The 23,479-nt window shown below is 41.9% G+C and overlaps 1 protein-coding gene across 2 annotated transcripts in view; it reads left to right on the top strand.

Annotated features, from left to right (window-relative positions):
* LOC134210584 (myosin heavy chain, embryonic smooth muscle isoform) overlaps window positions 1–14,019 on the top strand; it is a 90,125-nt gene extending 76,106 nt beyond the window's left edge. For both annotated transcript variants that reach the window (XM_062686696.1, XM_062686697.1), the window contains one exon: window positions 8–14,019. In XM_062686696.1, coding sequence (XP_062542680.1) covers window positions 8–265 — 258 coding nt within the window. In that variant the 3' untranslated portion in view covers window positions 266–14,019. The remainder of the gene's footprint in view (window positions 1–7) is intronic.
* The last annotated feature ends 9,460 nt before the right edge of the window (window positions 14,020–23,479 follow it).

The following is a 23,479-nucleotide window of genomic DNA, read 5'->3' on the forward strand; positions in this document are numbered from 1 at the left end:
TCCGTAGGCTGACAAGGACACCATTTCGAAGCTGCACCAATTGTTCGACAGTTCACCGACTCAGTCAACGTCGCAGACGGCGGGCAGCGAATCGGAGCCGAAGCAACCGATAGCGCCTACAAGTCGACAACCGGCGACGATAGCGGTGCCATCCAGCGGTGTTAGCAGCAGCAGCGGTAGCAGCACAATCACCACCACCACCACTACCGCCACTGCACCAGCTGCCAGTCCCAGTGCGAACGTTGGTGGTGGTGGAATGATGTGAACACGAGGTTAGACCGGTTAGACAAATAATCACAATTACGCAGGAGTGTGGGTTTGACGCCACCGAGTCGTGACAGTTTTGCCAATTTTTAGCTCTTTCCACAATAAAACGGTGCAGTCGAGGATGAGAATTGTTTTTCAACTGTTGAAGGAGTCGATATGACTAATGAGTTCCATAAAATGGCATTTGTGTGTGTTGAGGTTATTTGTTAGGAAATGTGTTGAATCAACGAATTTACAATTTCATCGGAGGATCGGAGAGCCAAGCATCGGCCGAACGATGAACCTGAGATGTTCTTGTCCTAGAAAATTGTTTAGGGTTTCTGTGAAAATCCTACTCACCCCGTTTTCGAACTTCGCAGTGTCGATGATGAAAACAAACTATCTTTATAGTTGACCATCGAATTTGATGACTGTGAGTATATCAATGGCACGGGCATGGAAAGGCAATCGAAGTCAACTCGATGATAATTACACCGCGATAGCCAGCAGAACTATGACTTCGGCCATCAGCGAATAGCGGGTAGCCGGCAGGGTGAGAAATGTGGTCGTCCATGTAGTTCAGTGGTTCTCAACCTGGGGTACAGTACCCCTGGGAGTACCTTCGCCGGGCCCAGGGGGTACATTGGACAAAAATGCGTAATGGCGGATGAATAACATTTTTAATCGAAACTTATCGATAAACTTTTTATAATTGTGTAATGTTTTTAATTTATTAAACACTAGTCGACCCGGCAGACGTTGTCCTGCATAGTAGGCGAAAATGCGTGCTGTGAAGTGCCCATGCAAAATTTCCATACGATACTTAATTTTAGTTTTTCATTGTTTAGTCAACTTTACCCGTGATTTTAGCATGAGGAAATATTATATAAACCCGTCGGAAAGGATTACGAACATATTTGCTGGAGAAATATAGAAAATCTAGCCAGCCGTTTTTGAGTTATGCGGATACGAACACAGACCATTTCATTTTTATATATAAGATTGTTTGCAAATCAAGGCATATTGAATCCTACTCTTCACAACCAGCACAGTGCATGAAGGGCTGTGGGACAAAAGGACAAAACGTCTAATAAACTAATTTTAAAAATCTCCTGTGCAATCTACTTGATTCAAACAAACTACTGAATAATATGTTAAAAATACGCTTCCGAACTATAATCTAGAGTCTACAGGTTCGGAAGCCTCCGTTGGCGAGGCATGAACGCTTTTTTCCGGAAAGCTCAGTTGCTTCGTTGCAAGAGTATTGGCAGCATCCTTCAACGCTTCTCGGAGGACTCCTTTCAAGGGGCTCGGAGGCTCAAAAGGCTCGGAATCCTCCTTTCAAGAGGTCTGGAAGCCTCCTTTTCAGAGGCCCTGAAGCTTATTTTCAAGAGACCGAAAACCTTCTTTCAAGATGTTCGGAAACCTTCTTTCAAGAGGCCCAGAAGTCTCTTTTGTGCTTTTTTCTTCAAACTTTCTTTCTTTTTCTTTATTTAAAAGGCTCGGAAGGCTCCTTTCCAGAGGCTCGGATGCCTCCTTTCAAGAGGCTCGGATGCCTCCAGTTAATAAATCTACCTAAGGTTCTACTAAAAAAAATATTTTATTGGAGCTTGCTCCTTCTTTATTGACGGTTCACTTAAGACTAATTTACAATTCTGCTTATAGCTAAAAGGAAGGTTCCTGATGGGAACTTATGAGAGGGATCAATCGGATGTTTATGTTTATGCTGATAATGTTGAGTCTGCTTTTGGGTGGTCCGTTGCAGTTCTGAGTTTTGGCAATCTATATGGTTTCCGAGAAAGTGCTGACTATGACGTAAACAAAGAGATAGCTGTCGCATGGTGTGAACGTGGGATTTGGCTGATAAGGCGGTTGTGGCGTAAGCGGGTCGCGCCGTCGCTAACTCCTGTTGAAAAATAATTGAAGTTCTTTTTTTCTAGTTTCAGATAGTTCTTTTTCCTCTTCAACAGGTGGCTTGGTCTCTAGCGTTTCTGACGATATTGTAGGTTCAATATTTTCCATTATGATGCTTTCCGCATGTTTGTCGAATATTACCTTCATGCTTGTCTGGCGTTTCATTCTAAAAAGATAATAGAATACTGCTATTGAGCTTATGATTATAGTTACCGTTGAAAATCCAATTCCTCCAAATAGGTTGAGTTTCCAGGTGAGTGAATGATTTTGCAGTTTCAATGTTTCTAGTGCTGCAGGGGGATCATCTATCGTGTGTATTTCTCCTACACGTAGACCTGTAGTTGGGTAATATGCTCTTCCTGGTATGGTAATGTCGTAATTGGAGTAAAGTTCGCCATTGATATGTAAATCACAACTAGTGAATTGAATTAAATATGATCCATTGAGTGGTTGACTAGAGTTGGTGCAGTTAGAAGTTACTTCTGCAAAAGCGTTGTTAATAAGGATTGTTCCATCATTTATCCTTTTTATAAGTCCTGTGGAGTAAACCTTTTCGAAGGTACAATTTGAGTGTTGCCCTCGGATTAGTTTATGTATGCATTCGTTGGCATGATCAAGTTGCGAATTTTCACATAGGAAGTAATTGTTCGATTCTTCGCAAGGTTCTTTCATAGCATAAACGTAGCTGAAATTTCTGAGTAGAAAATTTCTGTTGAGTGAGATGCGTTTTCCTGATCTGAATATAGAATCTACATAGTTGTATTCATACATAGTAGTAGACAACTGTGGTACTTTCAACATGTATATGATATGTGTGTGGTTGAGCATAACCTGTGTCTTGGCTTGTGATAGTAATTCTTCAAATGATGATATATGCACGTCATTGCTTTCTAGGAAGGCGGCAATGGTTCTAAAATCCTGCATAGATAGTAGTTTGCTACTAGGTATTCCGTGTTTCGCCATAAGTATCGCTTCTTCTAAAGTCTCTACCTGTGATTGTAGTGAGTCGAGGTTCGAAAGCACTATCAGTTGGTTTATTTCTATGGAGTGGTTTTTAGCACGTTCGTTCTCGATTCTTAAAACTTGGTTGGTGATGTCTGTAATCTCTTGTATACGTTTATCAATAGCTTCGTTGATGAATATCTGCTTATTGTTCTGGGTAACTAGCGCGTTGATTGCTGAGTTGATTACTCGCAGGTCCTCGGCGTCGGGATTTCCTGCTAACCATTTCCAAACAGTGCCGATTGCGTCCAATCTTTTCTGTCTTACAACAAATGGTTTCAGTTATTTTTTTCTTCCGTGTTCATCTATTACATGTGTTTTGTGATTTTCTCTTATTTTGATTTTCTTATAACGTGGGTCTCTTTTGTAAACACTATTATTTTTTTCAAATGCATAGCTTCCTGGTTCGTAATCATAATACATGGGGTCTGTGATGTTAGTGTTTTTCTTTTCATACATTTTAATAATTCTATCAAGATTTTCTTGCTTTTGTTGTGCGAAGTCTGGTAGTAATAAGTTATCTATATTAACGCCTGTGTAAATATTCTTGGGTATATCTTTGGTTACAGAGTGTATTGTGTTATTGTATTTGTGTACTGCTAGTAAAATTTTATCGTTCAATGACAAATTTGGGCTTGTATTTCGGGAACATCGTATAATTTCTCTAATTGTTGAATGGACTCGCTCTATCTGTCCGTTAGTTTCAGAGTGATGGACAGGTGTTTTAAATATGTTAATTCCTAAGTTTTTGATCTGTTGCTCTACAACGTCGGATGTGAGGCTTGTTTCGTTGTCCATTACAATCATTGCTGGTATGTCTCAATCATTGCTGGTATGTCTCAATCATATAATAATTCTAACAGTGGTCCCTGAATATGTGCTATAGATCTTGATTTGATTGGTTTCAATTTTATGAATTTAGATAATTTATCGATTGATGATAGGAATAGTGTGGTTTGGTTAAAAACAAATATATCAAGGTGTATGATTTCTCCTGGGTATTGAGGTACAGGTGTTTTAACTGGTAGGATTTGTTGTGGATGTCTATCATATTTTTCAGTTTTACAGATTTCGCATGTTTTTATAAAATCTCTAGTTTGTCTATTAATTCCTGGGACATAACAATTTCGAATTAGTTGTGCAACGTTTTCAGTGGCGTTTCTATGTGCATAACTGTGAACTTCTTTGATTTTCTTAATTTGATCGTTCTCGTTATGTATGTCTTCTACTAATCTTTGGGAAAATCGTGCTCGTATCATTCGGGGATTAAAGGTTTCTTTATAAATTTCTTGGATTAGTCCCATTATGGGTTCACTGGTCATAATTCCGTTTATGGTATTTGGCAAAAGATATTCTACAAGTTTTTGTTTAAGAATCTCTTTGTTAAAGCTAGGTTCTGAAAATATATGCCTTTTGTATCTACCAAAATGTATTGAAAATTTATAATCTGACTGTGGTTCTGTTCGGAAAATTAATTGGTTCTTGAATGCGTTTACAGGTGTTTCGGTGGAAGGTATATAACACAATTAATTGCATATTATTCGGCAACTCGGCCGTACGAAAACCATTTTTTTGTTAAATATCTTGGCTGTGCATATGCACAGCATATGTTTCGAAATGGACAAATTGATATGAAATTTGCGAAAAAGAATCCACATGTCTTGGAGGGACTCGAACCCTCAACCTCCTACTCTCTAGATAGGCGTGATAACCCCTACACAACAAGACCACTTAAAGGTCACGTTTGCGGAAAAGCCATCAGAGTCCGAGTACCAACCTCCACCGCGGTTAGCTCTCTTTTTTGCAAATTGAATATCTTTCGGATGCTTGATTTGTCCAATCTCCACATGTGCTTTACTGTTGTATATCCACAGTCAAGCGAGTGCACATTGTTTATTAAACGAGAGGATTGCACTCCATGCCCCCCAGTAACGGACTGGGCGGGACGGTATAGAATGCGAATTCAATCGCACTCTGTTGTGCCAAAGGCTTGCTTGGCTAAAGCATTTGATGAGTTTGATTGCCTTTACGTAAGCGGTCGCGTGTACTCAGACGACTAATTAAAAGATATTTAACAGGTATATAACAGTTGTCATCGTTTTCGGCAGAATTAACGGTGGGTTTTTTTTTCCTAAGCAATGGAGGGGGAATCTGCTCAACAGACATCCTGGGTTGTCCAGGAAGTGCTGGGTTAGGGATCACCTCCAATAGCAAACGAGGGAGGCAGGACTACATCCCCAACCCGCTAAACCGTTTCCATTGCCGCCAAGCCCATAGTCCCTTCGGTACAACCAGAAAGTAATGCTTCAAAGGGGGGCCAGTGCACAACGCACCCTCGAGGTTAGCTGCGTGTCCTTGCAGCATCGAACTTCGTGACTCACTGTTTTAGAAGAACACCATGGTATCGTGCCAGCGCATTACCGGCTTTCCAGGTGGCCTTACCACGTCCTATGTCCTCGGAAGGTGGGAAGAGTCGACTTCGCGCCTACTTCCCTCAGCACGACTGGTATCAAGAATGATGATGCCGCGTGCACCCCAAATTGACCTTTCTGCGATAGGGCCTATTCGCCAGCACACAGAGAGACTTGCAGACGCGGTACCTACGCCTGCCCCAGCCTTGACGAGGACCCCTTTCCGTCCTCGGGCTCGGAACCCGCCCGGTTGACCGACGCCGCGAAAGCGACGATACTATGTTATTCTTCGCGCGGCCACTTGTTCGATAAAAGGATCGAGTTCGACCACAGAGCATGACCACCGGTATGACCCATGAAGCCGACTCCGATCCCTTGGACCACCTCTTATTTGCGCCTGAACTAGCCATCCTTGAGTCACGCGCCACCTTCTGTGCAGCTCCGAGACGATTTGGGCGATAGCCGATAAAACGGCGTTCCAGCCAACTTCATCTTTACACATCCTCCGAACTAGGTTGTTCGGGGTAGTGTCCAGACCACATGTGGCAAGCATGTGGTCACGCATTGCGCGAAAACGTGAGCACACGAACAACACGTGTTCCACCGTTTCCTCTAAACCTGCGCACACCAAACACTCGGGCGAGGCCGAGCAAGCCAGCTGCGTTACCTGCACTGTGATTTTGCAGCACGCTTAAGCGCCGGGCACATCGAACCCCCCAAGGGGTGCTTGCTGTTCACAGCTTTGCTGGAACAAATCAAACAATTGGGAGGGTTCGTGCAGCATTGTGCCTTATGTCCCTCCAATCCGCAGCGTCGGCAGAGATTGCTTCTGCCAGGGCCTTTGCAGTCCCATTGCTTGTGCCCCGGTTCCAGGCACTTGAAGCAAACTTCGGGTTGTCGGTAGCCAAACCAATGCTACCTGCGTCCCTGCCGGACCTTTCCGTAGCCGAACGGCTGCGGTGGGCGTCTCCACTTCACACTGTCGCCGCAGTGCCGTGACGAGCTATTCGACTTCGGTGATCTCGTCCAGGTCTTTAACCCTTAGATTCACCTCCGTCATGAGTGCCCTCACCTTGACCGTCTCGCCTAGGACCTCCTCCGCCAACTTCTTGTAGGCGGCCCCCTTTTGCGAGACGCCCCGCTTCAGCTCGAGGATCATCTCACCCATCCGGGTACGTCTTATTCGACGTACGTCGGCGCCGAGTTCACCGAACTTGACGTCACTCCTCATTGCCTTCAAGACGTCCGAGTTCTTAGCCTCGTCCGCCGTGATGACTAGGGCATCGCCCCTGGAGCGATTGGCGCCTACCCTAGACTTCTTGCTACCCTCATTCGCCTGGGCCTTCTTTTCGGCCCTTGACGTCTTCGGTTTCCTCTTGTTCTTGACCAGGGTCCAGGAGGCGTCATCCCCCTCTATTTCCCTGGTCTGGTGCGGCTGAGAGCTCTCAGCCTGCCGTAACCCCTTACCACCGTCTTTCCTGGGTGGACGGACCTTTCCAGGTCCTTCCTCCCCCGGTTTTGGAGGTACCTGGCCGGGGTTCAGCTTCCCAGCCCCACTACCCTTGTTCGGGGTAGTAACCCTCCGCGTTTTGGAGCGACCCCCAGGGAGCTCATCCCCTGGAGACTGTCTCCCCCGTTTTTGTGTCTGCTCCGTTGGAGCAGTCACCCCCGACGTACCCGCAAATACTTGAGCCTCAGTCTGGGTAGACTTTGGTACCACCGTCTTCGCTGGCACGCCTTCGGTCGATTCGACCTTGCCCGAGTCCGCGAATCCTTGGGCCTCAGTCTGGGTAGACCTCGACTCCACGGATTTCACGGGTTTACACTTGGCCGTCCCGACCACCCTCTCCAGCTTGGCGTCCAGCATCGACTTTCGAAGTTTCTGCAAGCTCCTCTTGAGGTCCTTAATGATATTATGCTTCGATGACGTAAAGTCGATGATGGCGTCCAGCTGTTCCGTCGCCACCTCTAAGGCCGAAAGCCCATCGCTTTTGCGGTTCATCGCCTCCACAAGCCGTGGGCCGTCAATAACCCCTACCGGCGTTTATTTAGCCGAGATGAAGGTTAAGTGACCCACGCTGGCGCTGCGCACTGAGCTACCGACTATTGCCTCTGGCCTCCTAGGCGGAGACCTGAACAACCCACCTCTTGCGAAGGGGTTGTCGCCTACACTACTACCACTATTTGAAGAATTGACTTGGTTTTCCATTTTGGTCCCACGAGTTGCTCGGCATGACGCGGTAAGGGACAATTACTGTGGAGGGTGCCCAGGTACCCCACAGGCTCCGTTAAAGGCCTAGCTTATTATTTCACCCCCCTGGCCATGCATCCCCTCGGCACGGGTCGCTTGACGCCTTGGGATTAGGGGTTAGGGACGATGGTACCGGTCTAACTCGCAGTGACCATGGGGAGGGGTCGTCAAGCCCTTGGACAAAGTCCCTGCTACCCCCGAACGGTGGGGGTTAAGGAATTAATTAGCACTCGTGATAATGCATCGGCTACAATGTTTGAATTACCTTTTCTATAAAACATTTTATAGTTGTGTTCTTCAATATAGGCTGTCCAACATTTTAGCTTGGCATTTACGTTTTCAGGTGAGATGGCAAAGGTTAAGGGCATGTGATCTGTGTAGATGGTAATTTTAGCTCCGTATATAAAATTTCTAAATGATTTCAAAGACCAAACTATTGCAAGTAACTCTTTTTCGTTAGTAGCATAGTTCTCTTCTGTCCTGGATAGTGATTTGGATATAAAGGATATCGGTCTTTCTCCGTCTTGAGTTAGTTGAGATAAAACTGCTCCTAATGCTTTGTCAGAAGCATCTGTTGTCAAGATAAAAGGTTTTGTGAAGTCTGGGGATATTAGAACATCATCCGAGGATAAAATGTTTCTAATTACGTTAAAAGCTTGGATTTGTTCGTCGTCAAAATTTATTTTGAAGTTTTTGAATTCGTGTTTGGATATACGGCGGTGGCCATCCTCCCCTCTTAGAAGGTTTGTCAAGGGTTTTGCTAGTTTTGCGTAATCTTTGATAAATCTTCTGTAATAACCTGCGAGTCCTAGGAACATTTGTAGTTCCTTATGATTTAGGTTGTGGGTATCTTTGAATAGCTTCTATTTTCTTTGGGTTTGGTTTTAAACCATTTTTGCTGACAATGAATCCTAAAAATTCTACATCGTTTTTCAAAAACTCGGACTTATCTGGCTGGATGCGAAAGTTCGCACTTTTCAAGGTTTTGAATAAAATTTTCAAGATTTTGTAAATGTTTCTCCAAAGTATCTCCAAAAATAATAATATGTATCGTCAATATAAACGTAGCATATTTTTCCAATATGTTCGCGAAGAACATCGTCCATAACACGTTGAAATATACCTGGGGCATTTTTTAGTCCGAATGGCATGCGGACAAATTCGTATTTGCCATTGTTTATGGAAAATGTGTTTTTTTCTATGTCTTGCTCGGACATTGGAACTTGATGAAAACCTGATGCAAGATCCAAGGTTGAGAAGTAATTACTTTTGCCTAAGTTTGCTAGAACAGTTGATGTGTCTGGGATTGGATACTTATCACTGATGGTTTTGCTATTTAGTTTCCGGTAGTCGATAACTATACGGTATTTCTTCTCGTTTGAAGCGTCCATTTTCTTCTGAACTATCCATATTGGGGAATTATATGGTGATTTGGACGGTCTGATGATTCCATCGTTGAGTAGTTTCGTGATTTGTCTTTCGACTTCATCCTTTAATGCCTGTGGGTAAGGGTAGGGTTTGGAATATATTGGGTTATTGTCGGTTGTCCTGATTTCTGCTTTTATCCTTGTTGTAAATGGTAGTTTTTCATCGGCTGGTTGGAATAGGTCCTGAAATTTCATTGAAACATTTTTCAATAGTCGTTTTTCATTGTTCTTCAAACGGTCGTCTCTAACTTAAATTTTATTTACCTGCTGCAATTGATACTGTAGTAGAGGAATAACATGTTGTTTATTAATTATAAATTTTGCTTCAAAAGTGTCGATCATTGAATTGAGTTCTTTCAATGTATCGTGTCCAATAATTGCATCGAATGTCTTTAATTGATCCATTGGAAAAATTTAACATCAATGTCTGAATAGGGTTTGGAAAACTTTGCTTTGGAAAATTTAATTATACTGCGTGACAGATTTTGGAAATTCAGTTCTGCAAGATCTTCCTCGGTTGCGTATTCTTGCGGTTCGGTGTTCCGTAGATATCTCTCGAAAGATGATTCGTTGTCGTTCTCATACGGGAGTTGTAAATATTCATCAAGTTGGATTTCTGGAGCATCGTCGAATTCTTGGGGCTGTTCCAGTTGTTGGGCTTCGGTTACAATGTTGAATTGTCTTGGTCTTTTCCAAGGAGGTCCGGTAGGGCGATTACCGTAATTGACTTGCCTTGATCTTATCGATGGGTCAACTTCCATGGGAACTGGTTTATCTAGTGGTTTGTGGAATGGATTTCTAGGCGAAGGATTACCGAATTGATTATTTGGGAATGGAGGATTCCGTGGGAATTGCATCGGTGGTATGTAATTTCGCTGTGGGAATTGTTGAACAAATGATATAGGTTTCGGAAGGTAGTTAGGGATGAAATTTGGTCTAATTGGAATGCGTGAATTATGTATCGGTCTCGGTGGTAATCTTGGTGGATGTGGTTGAGGTATTTGATTGCGTGGTCCTGGAGTAGGATCGAAAGTTTTAGGACAATTTGATTTTTATTCGGAATTCCATATTTTGGAACGTTATACAATATGAGTAGGCGGTTGCAAGTTAATCCACATTTGCATTTTTCAAAAACTTTCCTACTTCACCATCTAGGCCTCGCACGAATGCATCTATTGCCTTTCTATTGTAAAGAGAAAGAATGGATTTAGCGGCTTCTGGATGTGCGAATTGCTCATCCGTAGCAACACAATTCGAAATAAGTGAGAGAATTTTGTTGATTTCGTCGTAGAAATCTTCTAGTGACCTTCCCTTCTGACTACTACTGGAAAGTTGATAGTCTAGTGTACCTAGATCTCTCTTCTCTCCGTAATAGGTAACAAGAGTCTTCTTTATAAGGTGCCAGTTTATGTTTACGTTTGATGCTACTAGTGCATCATTTGCTTCACCACGAATTTTTCTACTAATTGTTTTACAGATCACATGAAACTTGTTTCTTTTTTCGATCGAGCTATTCTGGTTTGGTGCATAGAGTTTAACTAATCCTTCTGCGTCGCGAATCCAAATGTTTAACTCACTAGGATCTCCTGTAAAGATGGGTAGATCTTTCACTAAGTCTGGAATCTTTTCAATAGAATCCGGATAAATGGGGGAACCATTCGCGTTTGTCAAATACAATGGGGGATCAGAGGTATCGGTTGTGGCTTGAGGCGCATTAGCAAGTTCTAGTGCGGAAATTCTATCAAGGAGGGCTTGGAGTTGGTTTGGCTCCATTTCTAAATTAAATCTTTCAAATTGGTTTATTAGATCTTCAATTTTGTATTTTTTATTTAAAAACTTTCACTTTATCACTTTTTATATATCTACTTATATTTTGTAACTTTTCTGTTTTTTTTTTATTGATCACTTGTCACTTATTTTGGTTGATTTGATTTATGTTTTTCACTAGTATTATTTTATTGGTACTTACAAATAAATCACGAACATCGCACGGTATGCCGTTCGACTGCGGGATTTGGTATCTCAACTCCTGGGTCTTCATCGGAAGGACGTTGAAGATTCGGGATCGCGTGTCCGTTGGTATGAAATCCTATTACCTCCTTTTACCCAACTCCGCCGGGTACGGTAGAGACTCGTTGGGTTGGGACCAGAAGCGTGTCTTCTTCCTTCTCAGTACGGTATCGTGATCCTTTTCAGCCAGAGCGAGTGGTTAGCCGTCCTGGTCTACTGGTGGCGCTGGCGATCCGGATAAGATTCGGAGTGAAGTCAGGCGTTGTGATATCAACAGATCACTGGTTCCTGGTGATATGGTGTTTCTTTCGACTTAGCGTCCACGCAACTCTAACGTTGGATCAACTAAGTTGTCTCTAAATCACTTTAACTTCACTTTTTACTTGCACTACTCCTGGTCCCTATTCGGGCGCCAGTTAATAAATCTACCTAAGGTTCTACTAAAAAAAATATTTTATTGGAGCTTGCTTGCTTCTTTATTATTATTATATCACTTAAGACTAATTTACAATTTTACTTATAGCTAAAAGGAAGGTTCCTGATGTTTATGTTTATGCTGATAATATTGACTCTGCTTTTGGGTGGTCCGTTGCAGTTCTGAGTTTTTGCAATCTATATGGTTTCCGAGAAAGTGCTGACTATGACGTAAACAAAGAGATAGCTGTCGCATGGTGTGAACGTGGGATTTGGCTGATAAGGCGGTTGTGGCGGGAGCGGGTCGCGCCGTTGCTAACTCTCCTTTCAAGAGGCTCGGAAGCCTCCTTTCAAGAGACTCGGAAGCCTCCTTTCAGGCCTTAAAGCCCCAAACGCAATACAATGGAATGCGACGCAAACGGAAAATTTGACAGTTAGCCCATTTATTTTCTGTCATATTTTCCGTTTCCATCGCCATTCCTCTGAATTGCGTTCGGGGTTTTAGCTTTTACTGTCAAATCCTGCCGTTTCTGTTGCCTTTCCGCTTCTTTGCGGTTGTTCTTACAACCGTTTTTTTCTACCCTGGATTCACCATACCATTTTACTATTATATCGTATACAACATGTGAAAAACAATTATCATCCTGATGTACACAAAATAGAAACATGTATTTACGGGAACGCTGAAAGCGATCTGTTTGAATTCAAACAAAAAAAAACACTTAGAGTTATCTGTAGCCCTAATGAAGAAGTCAATGCAAAAGGAAACAACACGTTGATTAAGTTTTAGCATTATGAACCAAAGTTGTGTTTATTTTTGTATATTTAAGATTTTACCTTTTTGAGTGTAGAAAATGTTTCAAGGGAAAAAAAACTAATTACTTTTTTATCTTTTGAAAAAGCAAAGAATATGTTTTTATACTTATAGAGTGCATGGGGATTAGGGAGCCTACGACGAAATTAAACCAGAACTTACAAGGTAAATCACAAACATTAAAAAGTCAAGGAGATTATTCATTTTGTTCAGATAACGAACATGTGACTTGTTATTAAGATTATCAACCAGAGACATGTCATCAAAATAGCTTTATAACATGTCACAAGCCCTTAGTTTCACGATAGTAAAACAGTAAAGATTCAACAATAACAAATCAAAGATAGGAGATTAACGTAGGAATGCAATCTATATAATACTTCGAACATGTAGCTAAAACGAGAAAAAGAACTTGAGATTTCTATTCCTTGATCCAAAGCCGATAATTCATGTCGAAATTAACTTTAATATAGTAACATCGAATTTCTTCTACAGCTACTGTAGGGAAGAGGCGACAGAGCAACAAATAAAGGTAATATGAAAAGAATATTTTTCCCTGTTATGTGAAAGTACCTAATAAAACCTGTAAAAATAAAAAGAAATGATATGCAAAACGAGGGTAATGTAAGTTACAAAATGATAATTTTCAGTGAGAGTTAGTTTTTAGCAACTTTAGCATAAACGATTTATCAAAAGAGAAATATTCGCTAAAATATCGCATAGAACCTGTGCACGATCTCTATCCTTACAACCATGTTGGACTCAGAAACGAACCAGAGCAGCTATTTCTAAATAATCTGAGGTCGAAAGAATAATCGAACACCATCTATTGAGCACACAGCAGAAGTTATTTAACAAATGCTTGAATAAAAATTAACAGTGCGTGTAGAGAAATCAAATTTATGAAACCTTCCGTTCCCTGATATTATTAGCAAATTGCACACTTTATTGTTATGAAGTAGTCACATAGCTCATTACAATTTGATACTTCAAACTTCAACAAATCTACAGCTTCATTGTTTGTTTTGTTCATCTACCAGCAATAATACCAGATTAAATGAAATCAGTCGACATTAGAGGAAAAATCAAAATGCTTAGCATACACGCACGTGTCTTTTCGTGTTACAACAAACTTAGAGCGACACAATTTTGCTAGAAAATCAACCTTTTTGTAGGGCCCAATTGCAAACGGCAGTTTTGTACTTAGTTTCAATGTAGCATTTTTAAACAGGATATGTCACTCTTTATTTATGTGTTTATTTGTTTACAGCTGGTGCGTAGCCTGCGTTTGTCATTTCCATAAAAGAGCTGTCACTTGACGATAGAATCAGCTGATCCAAAACGATTCATCAAAATGCCAATAGTCAGAATTAAATTTGGTGTGGGGCACAGGGATTCGTGTAGATGGTGAGATAGTGACATCCAAAACATTTTCGAAAAATATGCATTCTGTAGATACCTTTCGTGAATAATTTATCTTGCTACTTGATCCCAGAGAACAGAAATATATATAAACATAATCACATTCAATTTTTTGTTTACTGTGTCGTGTGTTTCTTTAATAATATCCGATGAGGTTTAACCTTGCAATCCGTACATAAGGGTTAGATTCAGAACTCGTATTATTCTCTCAGACTTATGCAGAAGTGGCCCTTGCGGTACATAAAGGTCGTCTCCACACAGCTCCATGCATTTTGCGGTGGGTCCGCAAATCGTCTCCCACCTTCACGATCTACCTTACTCTTGTACCCATCGGAGCGTTGTCGAGAACCATTTTCGTCGGGTTACTGTCCAACATTCTGGCTACGTGCCTGGCCCACCATTGTCGTACGATTTTCGCGGTGTGATAGTTCTCCCAATAGCTGAAACAACTTGTGGCTCATTTGCCTCCTCCATGTACCGTCAATCATCTGCACCCCACCATAAATGGAACGCAGCACTTTCCTTTCGAAAACTTCAAGTGCGCGTTGGTTCTCCACGAACATCGTCCAGGTCTCGTGTCCGTAGAGGACTACTGGTCTAAAGAGCGTTTGGTAGAATTATATATTGTGGAGTCCAAAGAATGTACGATTCCCAGCCCAATCCGTCACGAAGTTTTTCTCCTTGTATCGGTGAACACTAGTGAGCCCAAGTACACCACCTCGAGATTCAGTTGTGAAGCCACCAGGCCCGAATTCTATACCGCAGGCATCTATTGATGAACACCTGCAGCCGTTGAGTATTCATCGATCATCTCCTTAATCCGGGCTAGGATAACTTTTGCACAGAACTTTGGGAACGCTACACAGCAACATAATGCCTCGCTAGTTATCGCATACAGTGAGGTCACCCTTTTTGGGCTCTGTTCGGATTGACGACCGCCAATTCATCTGGCAACTATTAGATAGGCTCCATAAGCGAAAAGTTGTCATCTCACTTTCCCGTAAATTATTAGCTCCCCATCTCTTATCAAACGAAAGTAAATAGCGTTAACGCAGTTAGCCATCGATCGGATTTGATCGGTCCTTATATCCACCACTACACTGACCTCATCGTATCGCAATCAATACGAGAGGTGTATCGCGTCGCGGTTCTAGAATAAAGGCTTTGTTCATCTAAAATTGTTCGAATAAATCATTTTATTTCATTTTAAATCAAGTTAGATTCGCGAGTTTTAAGTTGCATCTCCGAAACCGCATCATCACCAGACAGATGGCAGATGGAGATGAAGAAACAGGCACCTTCACTAAGATTCCTTGCATCCAGTCGACCGGGAAAGTTGCGGTGTCCCAGATATTACGAAATAAAAGATGCAGTAGTTGAGCGGATATCATGGGGTCAGCATTGAGCATCTCGGCTGATATGCGATCGACCCCTGGGGCTTTATTCGATTTCATGCTTTGAATGGCTGTTTGAATCTCTAGCAGTGATGGAGCTTCGGCATTGACGCGTGTTATACGTCGGATCCTATGCATATCACGCCGAGATGGTGGTGGCCTGGCTGACACTTGAGAAAGCTGTTCGAAGTGCTCTAACCAGCGTTTCAGTTGGTCAGTTGGGTCGATCAATAACTAACCATTCGAACCGACGTGTCATCCCATGGAAAATAATTCAAATTTGCTGCCCGTGACGCCATGACGAAAAATCATCGAACACTACCGTCGCCCGCATAATGGCTCGCGAAGTTTTCGTAGCTCAGTCACCAACCTACGTGTATTCACATTGCAGCGGAGTTATATGTCTAAGCTCATTTGGCAGGAGCGCTCGCTCTATCTTCCTCCAGCTGGGTCTCATCGGTGATACACTGTTTTCTCTGAGTGCGCAGTTCGCCCAGATTATTCTCGCTGATGGTGATGAAGCCATTCTTGATGGCGACCCATTAGTCTTCCACGCTGCCACCTTCCGGAATATCAGCAGCACGCGTCTCCAGTAACTGGAACTGTTCTTCAACGAAGGATCGTTCCACCGTACCATCTTCCAGTCAGCGTGTGTTGAACCGTCGTCCAACTCTGTCCTCCTGCGGTGCCCCGGTAGACCGTTATTATAAAATAAAAATGTCCATCAAAACCAAGTACAGGGCTCGATTTCTGTGGTAATTCTGCACCTCTGGACTAATTTTTAAAAAAATCCCTAGGCGGAATCTCGAGAAATCTTGATTTGAAGTTTTTAGTTAAGAAATTTCAAAAGAATCCATATAAGAATCCAAAAATATCACCAAAAACCCTGATTAATCCACCTAGATAGATGTCCTTCAATTCTTCTTGAACCTGCCAGTCGGAAGTAACCACCAGCTTTGCAGGGTTGCTGTCCGGCATTCTTGAAATATGCCCTGCCCATCGTACCCTTCCAGCTTTAGCTGCCTTCTGGGTACTGGGTTCGCCGTAGAGCTGGGCGAGCTCTTGTTTCAACCTTCGCCGCCACACACCATTCTCTTGAACAACGCCAAAGATGGCCCTAAGCACGCGTTGCCGTTATTAGAACTATAAATATTTACAACTGACTTATCTTATCAAACTGACTTAAGTATGTGTTTGTATGGCTAACTTGCTCGGGTTTAGTATAAGTGTTGCTTTCAATGTTTAATAGAATGAAAGGTAAAAATTAATTTTAATTTAGTGTTTATATTCATAATGGAGAGAAGTAAGACCAGAGTTCTTGTAGAATAATAGTAGTTAGAAGCTGTTATACTCGATCACAGCACTTATTAACCGATCTTTGCTGCCAAATCTCGTCAAAGTTCTAATCAACGGACTAGAAAAAGCATGTTTGATATGTAAGCCAAAACCTATTCCTGTACCTCTACAGAACTCAGAAACATGATAATTCAAGATATGGTACTTTGACGTGAATGGAAGCTGCGGCTTTTTCCAGCTGCTAGCAAAGCCATCAATTGCGTTTTCAAAACCATGCTCGTGTTTCAAAGAGCTGTATCTTGCGTACACTTTTTTTAAATCATTCGGAAACTGCTGATTGACATATTAATTAGAAAGTAATGTTTAAGCAGAGTAATGCCGTAACCCGAAAGATCGGGATTCCAGTGAACTCTATGCAATTTGTTGATACCTCATCTGTACTTGGTTCACCCATAAATTTACTCAACATGGCGCTTCTCGAGCAACTATAAAATCGTATTAACAATTCCGAACTAGATGTGTAGTGACGGAGATAAGCAAAGGTTCATTTTGTTTCTTTTTTAAGGTGTTTTTAAAAGTTCAAAAATTTAATATTTCTTCGTCGTAACCGAAAACCCAAAAGAATATGCACAAAGCTTGTCAATTTTTTTTCTCACCGCCATCTTTGGAGCCATTACCAGTCCGATGATTCTTTTGCGGGGAAATCTCAGAATATGATAAAGCTCCGTCAATTCAATTGTTACAGCATCTGCCGAAGATCTAACCTCTTATATAATGCTAAACAACTACACTATTTTAAACAAATATTTAAGCTGTTGGTTTTTTTCATCATTTTTTTCCATACTCCAATCTTTACTTCTGATGCTCGAATACATTTGTGAATACAATAAAAAAATACAAACTTTAATCTGAATGGCATTCAACAAAGAATCTGCAAACTGGTTGAAAACAACTTGGACCACTTTTTGGATGGCTTTGAGGGTATTTTGGGGATATTATTGAATTAAAATTTAGATTCTTTTGAAATTTCTTGATTAAAAACTTTAAATCAAGATTTCTCGAGATTCCTCCTAGGGATTTTTTTAAAAATTGGTCCAGAGGTGCAGAATTACCACAGGAATCGAGCCCAGTACTTGGTTTTGATGGACATTTTTATTTTATAATAACGGTCTACCGGGGCACCGTGCCTGACGATAGGAGGGGATTATCAGACGCGATATCGGCACTCTCTTTTAATCCGTACATCAAGAAGGCTCCGTTTCGATTTACGGCTGATGCAGATGTGGTCGATTTGATTTTCTGTGAAGCCGCCACGAAAGACACAAAATGGCTCGAGTTGTCAGATACGATCTTCACATTGGAGTCGCCCATACAGATCTTGATATCACCCTTCGGAATTCTATATACGATGGCATTTAGTTGGCTGTAGAAATTCTCTTTGTCTTGCAGATCGGCAGCAACGGTTGGCACATAACATTGGATTATAGTAAGGTGTCGGGCCCATGTTCTAAATCTAGCAGCGATTATCATTGGCGTAACTACAGGGGGGCTAGAGGGGGCTATAGCCCCACCTAGAACCAAATTAGCCCCCCTAGAATTTCTGCCAGGAATGAGTTTTCTTCATTCACATCTCCCTCTATACGTAACATTGAATCTTATTTAACAAATTTTCGAACTTCGAACAATATTGTTATATCTTAAGACAGGAATGTTAAACACGAAAAATAGTACGCTCTCTTGATTCTCCAGCGCCAGATATCATTACTTTAGGAAATTGGAGTAGGAACATTGGTTCCATGCTGATGTAATGCTGATTGAATGAATAATAGAAGCAACAGACTAAGAAAACAAATTCAATTTCTAAAATTTTGATTGGATAAAGAAAGTTCTAGTGGCATACTGAAGTGTCTGTATGGTCTTAATATCGACACAGCATAAAATGTTGGACAAATTGTTTAAGGAACACAGGATGCTTAGCTTATCGGCATATTTCTAAAAAAAATCCTGATTTAAAATTGGTTTTCTCAGCAAGTATTTATTCTTTAAATATTTTAAAGATAAAAAAAAATAAAGTTTTTACAAAGTTTTGTGAGTATATTAAATTAAACCTAGCGTGTTTATAGTTCTTAAAGATACATGGCCTTTCTGAAAGAAGTATCAAAAGAATCCTTCCGGAAAAGTGAGAGCCTAATACTACGTATTATATGTCTGTATCGATCCAGATATTTTGAAAGCATTTTTTTCTGTAGCTTTAGATGGTAATTTGGGGGATTTTTCTGCTATTTCCTAATATACAAAAATTTAAATGAGAAAGAAATTGGAGTTCTTTCGGATGGATAAAAATCCACAGGCGTCTTACTATAGCTCATATATTTTATAAGCTCATATGTCTTCTACTTGCATAAAGTTTTTCTGGAATCTGACGACAGAAAATTCATCACTCATAATCAACCTCCTGTGAAATGATAGTTCTGATACGAACCGCCTTTCCAATCACAGGCAAAATCAGAATTGTGAAAGAAAATTTGTTTTGTCTACTCTGACATCAACGTCAGATGATTTGCCATCCATGGAGAAAAACTTCTGCAGCGTCGCCAAGTGATTATGATTTGCACTTTGAAGTAGGGGTAATGACGGCTTTGGCAGGTTTTGTTCTATTATTGGCAGGGGTTTTTTTTATGACTGATTATGCTCAAATTTGGCCTAAACATTCTTTGCATATCAAAGAATATTGTGGCCAAATTTCATAAAATTCGGTCGACAAAAACCCCCCTGCCAATAATAGAACAAAACCTGCCAAAGCCGTCTGTTCCCCTATGTTCGTCTCAGCTCAACCTCCTCTAGTGTATCTGAGAAAAACCGATTTGTTTTCAATAATGTTTCTTTCTAATTACAAACAGAAATAAAATCTGAATTTTGAATATCACTTGACTACTACTGACGCCAACGTTTCTGCAGTGTTGCTCTCCGACGAGCGTTTCTGATTCTGATATTGACGGAAACTTCCTTCAGTACCTACGCCATTGTTTGCTATCAACACTTTCTTTTCATAAAATGCTGGTCCTGAAAAGAGTTGATTTTCAATCCACAATGCGTCTTTCGAATCACTCACAGCAATCAAACGTTAAACTGAACCGTGTGTTAAAAACTTACTGCTGCTGCTGTCCGACGGCCGCCCGATGATTTCCCGCTAAGACGCTAAGAATAAAAGTTCAGCACCGCCACTGATATCCTGAGACCGCAATCGACGCCAGAAGAACAGATTTTCTTTTCACAAAACGCTTTTCTAATCACTGATAGAAGCGAAACGATAGTCTGAGCATTGCGTGGATATTTCTCTTGAGTACTGCTACTTTCGGCGACGGCCAGCGCATATTCTAATCCAGCGGTTCTCAACCTGGGGTACATGTACCCCTGGGGGTACCTTCGCTGGCCCTAGGGGGTACCTCGGACAAAAATGCGTAATGGCGGACGTATTACAATTCCAATCAAAACTCATTGATATAGTTTTGATAATTGTGTATTTTTATTTCAAAAATTTATATTGTACATAACATGCAATGCGTTCAATAAATCCCAATTGAATTCTGCCTTCCACAACATGCACAATGTATAAAGGGATGCGGAACAAAAGATCGAACGAGCAAAACGTCGAATGAAAAAAATATTTTTTTTTTTCACTGATGCTCGGTTGCTTCGTTGTAAGAGGATTAGAAGCATCCTTCTACGCATCTCGAAAGCCTTCTTCCAAGCAACTTCCAAGGCCTTCTTACAAGAGGCTCGGAACCCTCCTGGGCACTTCAGAAGCCTCCTTTCAAGTGATTCGGTTGCCTCCTTTCAAGAGGCTCGTAAGCCTTCTTTTAAGAGGCTTGGTAGCCTCCTTTTAAGAGGCATGGAAACCTCCTTCAAGAGATGCGGTAGCCTCCTTTCAAGAGGCTCGGAAGCCTTTTTAAAGAGGCTCAGAAGCCTCCTTTCAAGTGGCTGAAAGCCTCTTTCCAAGAAGCTATTTTCAAGAGGATCGGAAGCCTCCTTTCCAGCGGCTCAAAATCCTCCTTTTCTAGAGGCTCAAAATCCTCCTTTCAAGAGGATCGGAAGCCTCCTTTTAAGAGGCTCGGAAGCCTCCCTTTCAAGAAGCTCGAAAGACTTCTTTTCTAGAGGCTCAAAAGCCTCCTTTTTTAGAGGCTCAAAAGCCTCCTTTCGAGAGGCTCGGAAGCCTCCGTTCAATATCTTTTCAAGAGGTTCAGAAGCCTCCTTCCAAGAGGCACGGAAGGCTCCTTTCAAGAGGCTTAAAAGCATCCTTTCAAGAGGCTCAAGAGCCTCCTTCTAAGAGGCTCGGAAGCGTCATTTCAAGAGGCTCGGAAGACTTTTTTCAAGAGGCTCAGAAGCCTTCTTTCAAGAGGCCCAGAAGCCTTCTTTCAAGGGGCTCGTAAGCCTTATAAGAGGCTTGGAAGCCTCCTTTCAAGAGGCTCAAAATCCTCCTTTTCTAGAGGCTCAAAACCCTCCTTTCAAGAGACTCGGCCTCCTTTTAAAATCTTTTCAGGAGGCTTGGAACCCTCTTTTGAAGAGGCTCAGAAGCCTACTTGCAAGAGGTTCAGAAGTCTTCTTTCAAGAGGCTCAAAAACATCCTTCCAGGCTTAGAAGCCTCCTTCCAAGAGGTTTAGAAGGCTCCTTTCAAGAGACTCGGAAACCTCATTTCCAAAAGCATCCTTCCAAGAGGCTCAAAAGCCTCCCTCTAAGAGGCTCTAAAGTGTCCTTTCAAGAGGCTTAGAAGCCTTCTTTCAAGAGGCTCAAAATCCTCCTTTTCTAGAGGCTCAAAATCCTCCTTTCAAGAGGCTCGGAAGCCTCCTTTCAATATTCTTTCAAGAGGCTCTTTTCAAGAGGCTCAGAAGCCTCCTTTTAAGATGCTCAGAAGTCTTTTTCAAGATGCTCAAAAGCTTCCTTCCCGGCTTATAAGCCTTCTTTCAAGATGCTCAAAAGCCTCCTTCCAAGAGGCTCCTATCAAGAGGCTCGGAAGACTCCTTTCAACATGCTTTTAAGAGGCTGGGAAGCCTTCTTCCAAAAGGCTCGGAAGCCTTCTTCCAAAAGGTTCGGAAGCCTTCTTTCAAAACGCTCGGAAGCCTTCTTTCAAGAGGCTTAAAAACTTCTTTCCAGGCTCAGAAGCTTTCATTCAATAGGCTCAAAAGCCTCCTTCCAAGAGGGTAGGAAGCCACATTTCAAGAAACTTAAAAGCATCCTTTCAAGAGGCTCAAAAGCCTCCTTCTAAGAGGCTCATAAGCGACTTTTCAAGAGGCTCAGAAGCCTCCTCCTTTCAAGAGGCTCGGAGGACGGCTCCTTTCGAGATTCTCGGAAGGCTCCTTTCGAGAGGCTCGGAAGCCTTCTTTCAAGAGGCTCAGAAGTCCCCATTCAAGAGGATCAGAATCCTTCTTTCAAGAGACTCAGAAGTCTACTTTCAAGTGGTTTGGAAGCCTTCTTTCAAGAAGCTTGGAAGCGTCGTTATAAGCTGCAAAGGAAGCCTCCTTTTCAGGGGCTTAAAAACCGCCTTCAAGAGGCTCGGAAGCCTCTAATGAAGAGTCGCGGAAGTCTACTTCAAAGGGATTCAAAAGCTTGAAGGAGCTTCCCTTCAAAGGGCTCGGTATTATTCTTTCAAAAGGATTGGAAGTCTAATTTCGAAAGGGGGTACCTCAATTAATGCTAAAGTTCCAAGGGGTACCTCTCAAGAAAAAGGTTGAGAACCGCTGTTCTAATCCATTGTTGGGAAAAATCTTAGAGTTCGTCGATCGACTGATACCAAAATCTCGAAATCGGTACTTTTCACGGGGGTCTCAAATTTGAATATGCAGAATAACCTCCCTATCTTCGCAAAGGACGTAAGGGTCTGTTCACAAATTACGTAACGTTTTTGGGGGAGGGGGGAGGTCCAATTTGCTTTATACTTTGTTACACTAGAAGAGGGGGGAGGGGGTGGGTACTACTAAATGTTATAACGCGAATAAAAATTTATTTGCATGTCTTTTTTTTTAATCACTGATTGAAGTATCTGCTGTTTATCGTTATCGTATATTAGTCATTATCGAAATCAAGTATTCTGACATAGCGGGACTGATATGCGTAAAATACCAAGCGAAAATTGTATTTCTCGACACCACAGTTCCTCAAAACTATGTAAATAGTTATGATCGCAAATTCTATTTTCGTATCTACTAGTTGCATTCTTGATATCCTTGATTTTTGATCATGTGCCGTCCCTATTCTAACAGTGTTTAAAAAATACCAAAACCCAAATGCTTTAGAGAAGGAAAAAAAATCTGGCTTTAAAATTTTCACAGTTACGCGTTACATGGGGGAGGGAGGGGGTACCAAAAATGTTACTTTTTGTTACGAGGGGGAGGGAGGGGGTCAAAACCCGGATTTTTGCGTTACGTAATTTGTGTACTGACCCTAATCCTACGTCAAAAATTAGCCCCCCCTAGAATTTTTCGTTAGTTACGCCTCTTCATAGGCGCAGAGTGTGCCTGGGCGCTTAATAGGATTTCAAGCCGGCGATGCCGATGTAGAATTAGTCTCGACGGCATTCTGTGTTCTCCAAAGTTTGGCCAACGGACTTCACTCAGTCCCAGGATCTCAAGCTTCATGCGACGTGCCTCATTGGCAAGGTGTGTCAATTTACCCTGCTGGGCTAGGTTTAAAACGTTTCATGTTCCTATTCTTGTCCGTTGTTTTGCCCCAAGAGTCGTTGCCGTAGCATCAGTCCGTTCTCTTCACTGTCGGATTCTCGAACAAAATGATGTTCCGGGAACAGTGGGTTGTTGGCCCAAGGTTCCCTATCCACCGGAATAGGGTTGCCATCTTAGGTATAGCTTCCGGGGAAAAGCATTTCA

This window comes from Armigeres subalbatus, chromosome 2 (genome assembly GCF_024139115.2).
Source record: "Armigeres subalbatus isolate Guangzhou_Male chromosome 2, GZ_Asu_2, whole genome shotgun sequence".
NCBI classification, from domain to species: Eukaryota; Metazoa; Arthropoda; class Insecta; order Diptera; family Culicidae; genus Armigeres; species Armigeres subalbatus.